Genomic DNA, 10,807 nt, shown 5'->3' with positions numbered 1-10,807 from the left:
TTCAAATTATTTAAGTGTAGGGGAGTAGGGTGAGGGCTGCAAGTGGTGTCCCAGAATACATGAAGGTGCAGGGAATTTGAAAATATACTAAGAGATAAGAAATAAGTGTTAGTGAATGAAAAATCTTGGCTAGAAAAGTTGATCTTTCAAAACAGCAGAATAACAACAAAGATGGCCGACACCACAGGGGAGGACAGCACCCCATCAACGGAATGTTTTGCAGTTTTCTCGCGACAAGATGTAATGAAAGGTGGTTTTCTTAGCAGGTTAGTGATTATTGAGGACATGTTAAAGAATTATGAAGAAACGTTTATTAAATTAGAACAAGAAAATGAAGGTCTCAAGATTGAGTTTTTAAAGTTAAAAAGAAGTATTTTCCAGCAAGATAAGGAAATTGCCAGTTTGATAAGGATACAGGAGGAACACATCAAGGAACTATTAAAGAATAATGAGGCATGGAAAGTGAAGAGTAGGGAATTTGAAGAAATTAACAAGAAAATAGATTCGTATGGTGAAGAACTCCAAGGGAGCCTGAGGGCTAACATGGAGTTAGGCAAGAAGATGCAACGAGAAACTTCATTGGCAACTCAAATAGAGGAGGTTAATAAAGAACTAGAAAAGTATAAAGAAAAATTAAAAGATACATATGCGCAAGTTGTAAAAGAGAAAGAGACAATCAAGGAAGTGTGTTCGGAAGTCAAAACCAGAGATGACCAACAAGAAGCAGAAATTAGGCAAGCAATTAGGAAAGAACTGGTTACCAACAGTAAACTGGTACAAAACACTGCAGATAGAAGTAAGTCCATAATAATTTTTGGATGTTTAGAGAAGGAAATTTCATCTAGGGTGGACTGAGCAGCAGAAGAGATGAAAATCATAGAGAAAATAGTAGGGTTTAGGAGAAAGCTCAAAGGAAAATGTCAGTGATTTTAGAAGAATAGGAAAATATGAGAAAGACAAGAACCGCCCCTAAAGGTGACGTTTAATAGAGTGAAAAAACATGATGGAACTGCTTAGAAATGCCGGGAAATTGCAGAGTGATGAGGTTGGCAAACTTTGGTCAATAAGACAAGACCTCTCAAAGGAAGACAGAGAAAAGCTGAAAATGAACCTCATTGAAGCAAAACGTCTAAATTAGGATGGAAATGAGGAAGACAGAAATTCTTTTTTCTACAAAGTGTCAGGGACTGGAAAGCTTGTGAAATTGTACATAAAAACAAGGCAACAAGATCAGTAGTGGAAGGGGGAGTAAAGAGCAAAGGGAAAGGGAACATGTTCCTGAAAGTTGCGTATACCAACATAGATGGAGTGAGGTCAAAAACTTTGGAGTTGCAAGATATAATTCAGCTTAAGGTCCCAGATATTGTCGCATTATCAGGGACGAAACTTGAAGGAAATATAATAAATGAAGTTGTATTCCCAAGGGGCTACTCAGTTTGGAGATGTGACAGGAAAACTAGGAAGGGAGGAAGAGGAGTGGCTGTACTAGTGAAAAAACACTTGAAGGTAAGAGAGTTAATATTTGAAAACCCTCGAGATATTGACATAATGGCATTGCAGGTCTGGAATCAGGATGATAAGCTGATAATTTTAAATGCCTACAGCCCACCAGCAAGCAACACATGAACAAAGGAAGAACTGGATGACAAACGAGAGGGCCTCATAATGGTCATGAGAGATATTATTGTACAAGCAGATAAAGATAAATCATGACTGTTGATACTGGGGGACTTCAACTTTAAAGCAATAGACTGGGAGGCCTATGAAGCAAGAACGGAGGACTTTTGGACATGCAGATTTGTGAACCTCATTCTGGAGACATTCTTGTATCAACACATCAAGCAGGCCACAAGAATGAGGGAAGAAGATGTACCGTCAGTATTGGATCTAGTATTCACCCGGAAAGAAGAAGAGATATTTGACATCCAGTACCTTCCTCCCTTGAGAAAGAGTGATCGCGTCCTGTTAGACATTAAATATGCTTTAAAATATCGTCTAGAAGAAAATGGGGACATTGAAACAGTTGATAAAATCAATTTCAAGAGACGTCACTATGGGGAACTTCGACAAAATTTTAATGAGTGTAATTGGACAGATTAGCTGCTAGGCAGGGAAGTAAATGAAATGTATGCCAAATTTTTCAAAATATACGATGAAGACATACAAACATTCATACCAAAACAGAGATGCAGGGCCAGAAAACAGGATTGGTTCAACAGAAATTGTGAGAGGGCCAGAGACCAAAAGACACAAAAATGGAATCAATATAGGAAGAGGCCAAACCCCCAAACATACCTACTTCGTCTAGAGATGAAGTGGAAAATATCCTAAAGGAGCTAAGTAAGAACAAAGCAGTTGGCCCAGATGGAGTTTCAACATGGGTTCTGAGAGAATGTGCATCTGAGCTCAGAATTCCACTTCACCTGATCTTTCAAGCATCCCTGTATACAGGAGTCGTAGCATACGTGTGGAAAAAGGCTAACATAGTTCCAATCTACAAAAGTGATAGCAGGGAAGACCCCCTCAATTATAGACCTGTATCATTGACAAGTGTAATAGTGAAAATATTAGAAAAATAATAAAAACTAAATGGGTAGAACACCTGGAGAGAAATGATATAATATCAGACAGTATGATTTTCGATCTGGAAGATCCTGTGTTTCGAATTTACTCAGCTTCTGTGATCGAGCCACAGAGATTTTACAGGAAAGAGATGGTTGGGTTGACTGCATCTATCTGGACCTAAAAAAGTCTTTCGACAGAGTTTCACATAAGAGGTTGTTCTGGAAACTGGAAAATATTGGAGGGGTGACAGGTAAGCTTCTATCATGGATGAAAAATTTTCTGATAGAAAAATGAGGGCAGTAATCAGAGGCAATGTATCGGACTGGAGAAATGTCACAAGTGGAGTACCACAGGGTTCAGTTCTTGCACCGGTGATGTTCATTGTCTACATAAATGATCTACCAGTTGGTATACAGAATTATATGAACATGTTTGCTGATGATGCTAAGATAATAAGAAGGATAAGAAACTTAGACGATTGCCATGCCCTTCAAGAAGACCTGGACAAAATAAGTATATGGAGCACCACTTGGCAAATGGAATTTAATGTGAATAAATGCCATGTTATGGAATGTGGAATAGGAGAACATAGACCCCACACAACCTCTAAATTATGTGAGAAATCTTTAACGAATTCTAATAAGGAAAGAGATCTAGGGGTGGTTCTAGATAGAAAACTATCACCTGAGGACCACATGAAGAACGTTGTGCGAGGAGCCTATGCCATGCTTCCTAACTTCAGAATTGTTTTTAAATACATGGATGGCGATATACTAAAGAAATTGTTCACGACTTTTGTCGATCCCAGACGCTGCCTTAATCGACTGAGCTACGACATAGTCAAAAGGAGTTGAAACCGAAGTTCTACTGAACTTACTGGATCCTGCAGCCTCTCCGAGGCACAAACCAGGGTTTTGCACAACTCCCCCCCTGTGTGTAATGAAGTAAGGGCGAAGAGGGAGAACGCCCTATTGACATAGCTCGAGTGCATGGGGGAGTTGTGTAAAACCCTGGTTTGTGCCTCGGAGAGGCTGCAGGATCCAGTAAGTTCAGTAGAACTTCGGTTTCAACTCCTTTTGACTATGTCGTAGCTCAGTCGATTAAGGCAGCGTCTGGGATGCTCTCGGACGTAGGTTCGAATCCTCGTCACGACTTGTGGATTTGTTCATTTGATGCATCACGCAATTGTGATGTCTGTGTGTAAGGTGACAGTTGTTTGTGGCTTGTCGCCTCCGGGTGAACCTTGCTACAGAGACACGGGGGTCACTACTCAACACGTAGCTTGCAAGCAGGCTTGAAGGATGAGACTGTTAGAGACGTCTGTCCAACAGTAGAAGAGAGCTTCGAGGGACAATGGTGTCTCGCGACGGGAGTGGACATCGAGAGGCGTTGAGGTGGATGGCGTAGTGGCAGGACGGGTGGGTCCCGACCTCAGCTCCTGGATGAAGTCATCTTCCGGCGTTTACGTATTGTCACAGTACTATTGGGCCGAAACACCTTTCATGCATACCCTCGTGTAGCTGACCTCGGGCCGATGGTGACTCGCCCTGTTGGCGAGTCAACCGCACTCTAGAGGGACCGTGGCTTTGGTCATGTGACCGCCTCGTTACCTTTCCGGTTTCATCAGACGACGTATCCACAGGCGTCGAGAGGGGACTGGTGAGGACTGTAGCTGGCATACTTCTTCGCGGGCCTCTCTCCGTTCACTTCCGGTGCGCCTGCAATCTTGACGACGAGGCTGGTGGGTAGCGTTGGTGACAACAACGAGACAGCTGACCCACGATGATTATACTCGTTAACATCTGGCAACTGCTCCGTGTAGACAGCACACTGGGGCCAGGACAACCTCGTTAGTGGTGTGAGGTGTCGGCCAGGTGACTGGTGTAACTATCACCCACCCAGGTAACCAATTGACGCGTTACCGGGTCTGTGGGGGGGGGGGATTCTGTAGCGGACATTCCCCGATCTTATCAGAAGGGACGGCCAAGCCTTGTAAAAGAAGGAAAGAGAAGAGAAAAGCAAGGGAGGAAGAGAGAGAGAAGGGATAATAATAAAGGAGGAGGAAATGGAAAAGAAGGAAGGAATGAGAGAGGGAAGGAGAGAGAGGGAGAAGAGAGAGAGAGAGAGAGAGAGAGAGAGACAAAGACAGATAAAATAGCAGAAATGAGGGAGAGGGGGGGGCAGAGGCGAGAAGAGGGCGTAACATAATCTCGTCGTTACAATAGCTCGATTCTGCAAACACAAATAGTAAGTACATACACATACCCAAACTCACAACTATCCATACACACGATACAAATACTAAACTTAATCCTACGCAATTGTTCAATCACATACAACACATTCCCATACACTACACACAACCAGCATCCAGATACAACACACAGGTAACATCCAAATATTGTACAACAACACGCAACATAGAACCGCACATTTATTGTATACATACAACAATACACGACATAACACACCCACAAGACCCACAACCACCACTCACCCACACACTGCACAACCCCCCACCCAACACAACCACACAAGAGATAGCTTCTGGTGAGTCGCCAGACAACTTGCTCTCTTGGAGAGTGTTAGTCTTGTGTTGACCCCAGGGACCCCAGGGACCCCAGGCACTGTGTCTTGCTGCCAATATTCAGTATGGCGTGGTGATGTCGTCACTTAACTCGTCGGCTTGAGCGGGGGAGGGAACACATTGTTTTGTGATTCATTTGTGTTCTGTATCTCAGATATGATTAATCATAGTTCACTTTCTACACAATTGCAAACGCATAAAAATAAAATAATGTTGTAATATTTATGTTCACTGCATATTTAACGTTATCAAGTGTATAACTACTTAGCATTTCCTCACCATCCCATCCTCCAGAACGAACTGTAGGTCAAATGTATTACAAGGGATAAACGCAGAGAGCTGTAGCCCGCTTCTCGGTGAATATACCCTTGAAAATCTTAGACTGTATACAGGAGTAGTTTCCTTATTGTTTAGTCATTAGGCACCTGCAGTGACCATCATAACCCCAGTATCTAGAGGGTGAGAGGAATGACCCCCATACTGAACCATGGTCGTATTCCTGCAGAGATATACACCACAAGGTGCCATAACTCCTGCTCTTAAGCTCTGGGGCTCTGTATTTCCTCTTTCTTTACGGTTACAAATCATAAAATCTTATCGATTTACTATTTCTACTGATAATTCAAGAATGGAACAATATACTCTTTTTTTTATGGCATATCTGTCTTTGAAAATAAATTACTATCCTACGCTTTCCCCGACACCGTTGATCACCAGTTATTCAAAAACACTGTACAGCTTTATTTTGAACTTAAATTGCCTTAATGCGCTTCTGTTCTCGTATTGGCATCCTTGGTGATATTTAGCGCCCTCTGATTATGCCGCACATTTGATGGTGCTACACAGCCTTCCCGGTTTGGTGCCTTCTTTTGATAATTACTTATTTAAACTTATATTTGTAGTTTTCTCTGCCAGTGTTATGGATGTTTTATTTGTCAACTTCTATGCAATAAGAGACAACATTCTCAATGTATACATTATTCCTCATATTAACTAATCATCCTCGGTGTGGTGACTAACCCCCCCCCCCCCACAGAGTTTAATGTTTTGCTTGTGACATCAATCACAATCTCACTGTGTTTTCCAGTGGTGGCCAGAATTTCGAAATACTGAAGGAGTTCCCTGTGCACCTGCTGGCCCGCCTGGAGGAGTTGACGGGGCGGGAGGCCGGGGAGGTGATAGTGGTCCTCATGGAGTATGGCCCTGATTTCTCTGGCCCCGACAAGGACACTTTTAGAGCAGACAGGGCGACAGGCGACCCCTTGGAAGCCCATCGCTCCAATTTCTTACATCCGGTCTTCTACTACTACAGAAAGCTTCCAACAGGTACTCTTTTTCATCATGGGGCATCATAACTCAGTCTTACTGTGTTACACTAGTGCTATAATTCTCTTCCTATAGATTAGGTATAATAATTATATAATTTTCTTTCCTACAAATTCACTGCTTACGATTTTCCTCCTCTGGTTCACTTCTATAATAATTCCTTTCATTTAGAAACTGTTCTGCTGCAAGACTCTCCCTGCAGGCTCAGTACTGCTAGGTTCCTCTCCCACACGCCTCTTGTATCTTAGTCACTTCTCTACGTCTACACTCCTCTCAGGGTTTAATAAATAATATTGTTTCTCGCGATGATGACAGAGACTAAATATCTCCTATAACCTCTAGCATTTTTATGAAACATTTGAGCTTTGATAGATTCATTAACACTCATATTTATTTTATTATCAAGCATTCTGAAAATGAGCTCAGACGAGTCTTTTATGTGATATTATTTACTCGGCAGAATCTGATATGATGAAAAAGTGGGGTAAAATGCCTCTGCCTCGCCCCACACGCGTCCACCACGTTTTGGAAGACTTTCTGACTGTGTGGACGGCCCAGCAGAGCCATATCCTGCCCCTGAGACGATTCCTGGAATTTGTCACCAGGAGAGACATGCGTCACCACTACGCGCACTCCTGCCTCTCTTACGCACTCACCAACGGCACCCCACCTCCTTTCTGTCCTCGGGGAGGTTTCCAAAGCGTCTGGAGCATTCACACACTCGCTTCCCCAGACACAGAGATATCTGAAGAAACTGAATACGTTTCACGAACAATAAATTTGACCTCAGCAGTGCCAGCATCATTACGGCCTTCTCCTGCAGCAACGTTGACTTCAGCCACCTCCTGAAGACCTCGGTATACAGAGGGCTGTAGGTTCTCTCCTGGGTAGACCAAGCATGCCTTCCTTTGTAACAGATTCGAGGGAAATTCATAAATATGGCGAATTGTAAACAACTGTAATTATTGGAAATAAACTCAATGAGTTTGCGATCTTATACACCTAACCACATGGCAACATGAACACACACGAAGATATCTTAGGATACACATACAAAGAAATAACTGAAAGATTAGATCTCAAACACACATAAACTTGCACATGGCATTTTGCACATTATAGACAGAACTAACATAAACAAATAATTTAGATTTTGAGGAATAAGTGTGTCTCCTTTGGTTTGGTATTGGGCTCATGGTCTAACAACTGCTGGAGGGTTATTAAGGCCATCATCATAGTTAATGACCAACTAACAAGCATGGAAAATGTAGTCATATATTTTAATAAATAACATTTTTAATTGTTAAAACCTATGATATTGATGTTGACCAGATGTTGGTCCAGGACGGACCGAAACGTCGTCGTCCCTTCAACTTCTAGTGTGTGGTCTGGTCAACTTACTTCAGCCACGTTGTGACTCATCGCCCACCTATGATATTGTTAAAATTTTCATTTTAATGATATAATTAAAATTGTTAAAAAATTATATCGATCTTACTCAAATCGTTTTTTAACTGATCAATCAGAAATGTATCTAAATAATACAAACCACTGCTAATGTTCAAATTGCATGATTTTGTAATTTGTATTAAAGCAGATTCAATAATGTTTCTATTGAAATTATATTATATTTTTAACAGAAACATTATTGAAAGTAAGATATCCTTGTTGACTGGCCAGCATGCTATTTTGGTGGTCCAACCCCCCCCCCCCCCGCAAGGTTGTAAGCTCGTTAAGGCCAACGCTAATCAATCTTCTATAACTGTAAAACAGGGAAGACCAATACAACTTGCTCTATGATCTTGTAGAGTAATCGTAACTTAATATAGCCAGTATTATGTCAGAAGAGTTAAGGGTAAGTACTGACAAAGTAAACAACAGGACCGGAAAGGTGCATCTCTGAACGATCTGTTCTGATTGTCCGGCCAAGTTGTTCATTAATGCAGTAAACCAGTTGTTCTAGGGAAAAAAGACGAAAAGCTGAATTCCCATTGAGTTTGTCCCGCGGTGGAAACTGCACTCATGGGTATCTTGATGACTTTTTTTTTTGTATTAAGCTTAGGTGCACCCCCGATTTGGTGCCTTCTTTTGATAATTACTTACTTACTTAGGTGCACCCCAGTGTGGTACTCTCCTACTAAACGAGAGGTTGCAGAGTAGAGGTCAAGAGCTAGCTAAATTCACCTAATATTCTCCATCTCACTGGATGACCAGTCATATATGGCATGTGAGGCTAGTCGGCTTGGCCTGCACTTGCGAACCTTAGGTAAATAATTAATAATTATTTTTAATATGCCCTTATAGACATCTAAATTTGATCAGTTAAAAGTAAAGTATGAAGTTATCTTCTAATATCTGCGAGTGACGACAGTGCTTTCCAGATAAGGTTTAAATTTGTGGTCGAGAATGCTCTCATTTCTAGAAATATCTTTCACTAAAGATTTGAAACTTTTAAATGTGAGTAAGCCTGATATTCTTTATGATTTTATTGAAAAGATGTCTAGCGCAACTGGGACAATTATATCTGAAAATTTATAAATATGCTCTTATAGACATCTAAATTTTAGCAAATTCAAGATGCCACCATTCCCAGTATTCTCAGGCAAGACATTTAACAGGTTCCTTAGGAAATTCCAGGCCGATAATTTTGTAAATTTGTAACTGGACGTTAACATGGTACACTGAACGGTGTACCAAACCACAATGTATATACACTGAGGAGGTCTCTGGTCCTCACAAGCCCAGAGACTCTTCAAGATGTTACACGACCAAAGACTACATTCTCTCCAAATATCAACCACCTACTACGGGCTACTCATGCCCGTGCTACCTCTTGTGGTGGCCTAATCTGCATCAATAAATCAGTCAATCTTTGATCCTGGACCACGTTCAGGACTAATTTATACTTGCTGGATGGTCAGTAAGCTACTGTGTGGTCTAATATCCCTCTCGCGGTTTTAAAGTCTTAAGCCTAACATTTAATCAACTAGACCTCGAACTGAAATAAAAATTAATTGCTTGTTTGGTATTAGGCTTAAGGCGTTAACTTCTGAGAGCTGGCCACCACAATAGCTTACTAACCAAACAGCAAGTATACTTTAGTATATAAACATCGAGAAGTGGTGTATAGATCGGCGAATATCTAGCCCGTCCTCGATAGCGTTCACAACGTCGCGAAAATGAGTAGAAAATGGGACATGCATCAATTTTGCGAGCTGCTATTTGGGGATTTTTAAATCAAATTACGATGCGTTATGAGAGAGGACATGAATATCAACGGCTTGCTTAAGTTTCACTAAGATGGTTGCCTGTAAGATCCGTTTTTTCTCCCATGGTGATTTAATAATAGCACTTCAAAATATTTCCAATTCTGTCACCCATCATCACCAGTGATTTAAAAAAAAAAAACTGGCTTTTGCGGACGACATTATGATAGCTACGTCATGACGAATTTGGTATTCTATCATTGCTTAAACTTCCACTTTCGGAAACCATTAATAAATATGTTGATTAAACTGTGGCGGAAAGATGAAAAAACCTACTGACCATGGCAGCTGAGGATTATTTGTTTCTTTCCAATGGTCATAATTAAAAAAAATAATGTGTCGCCATTTTGTCTGTTACTTGAAAGCGGGATTTTTTTTTGGGGGGGGGCACCTAGAGAATAATTACTTTAAAAATGTCCACAGCATTTCAAACATTTATATTATAGAAAATTACACATTTTCATATCTACAGACTGTGTTCCATTAAATTGTTTTTTTATAATACATGAATTTCAAGTAAAAAAATATTGATTTCACCTTAAATTTCGCATATTTTTTCCAGATATTAGGCTTCATACTGAATTAGTTTAATTAACAAAATTTACTATTAGAAAACAGTTTACGAATCACGTTTACTGATATGTACATCGATAAACCCCAAAATAAATGTATATATCCAGTAGAACAGCATATTATCATTGTCCATTGACATGATACGTTTTCCTTTGGTGTTGAAGGAATTTACTTTGTTCTCATGCGTGCGTATTACTACTGATTACGTTTATCAGTTAACTATTATCAGGGTGGTATTTAAATAAAAACAAGAGCAAAATTTGTATTCCAAGTTTAAGGATAGCCTAAAAGCTATAATAAGTTGTGAATTGGAAAGAGTGCCATTGTTATTCATTGTATAGTGAAAACATAAATACCTAGGCAGCTTAGTGAGAATAAATCTTAAAATTACCAAAAAAACTCAGGAAACACTTTCATTATTTTTTGTATACTATTTTTCGTTTGTTTATCCAATGTGCGTATTTCCATCCTTGTGTAGCTAAAGTGGCAC

General features: G+C 40.4%; 1 protein-coding gene across 2 annotated transcripts in view; it reads left to right on the top strand.

Moving 5' to 3' along the window:
• The window catches only part of LOC123764079 (FAD-dependent oxidoreductase domain-containing protein 2), a 140,640-nt gene extending 133,173 nt beyond the window's left edge, over positions 1-7,467 (top strand). For both annotated transcript variants that reach the window (XM_069329903.1, XM_045751598.2), the window contains exons 11-12: positions 6,240-6,478; positions 6,939-7,467. In XM_069329903.1, the coding sequence (XP_069186004.1) occupies positions 6,240-6,478; positions 6,939-7,327 (628 nt within the window). In that variant the 3' untranslated portion in view covers positions 7,328-7,467. The remainder of the gene's footprint in view (positions 1-6,239; positions 6,479-6,938) is intronic.
• Positions 7,468-10,807: the final 3,340 nt, after the last annotated feature.

The sequence above is a fragment of the Procambarus clarkii genome, chromosome 23 (assembly GCF_040958095.1).
Source record: "Procambarus clarkii isolate CNS0578487 chromosome 23, FALCON_Pclarkii_2.0, whole genome shotgun sequence".
Classification (NCBI taxonomy): domain Eukaryota; kingdom Metazoa; phylum Arthropoda; class Malacostraca; order Decapoda; family Cambaridae; genus Procambarus; species Procambarus clarkii.
Note: the sequence above shows the minus strand (reverse complement) of the source record. Positions and strands in the feature narration are given on the sequence as shown.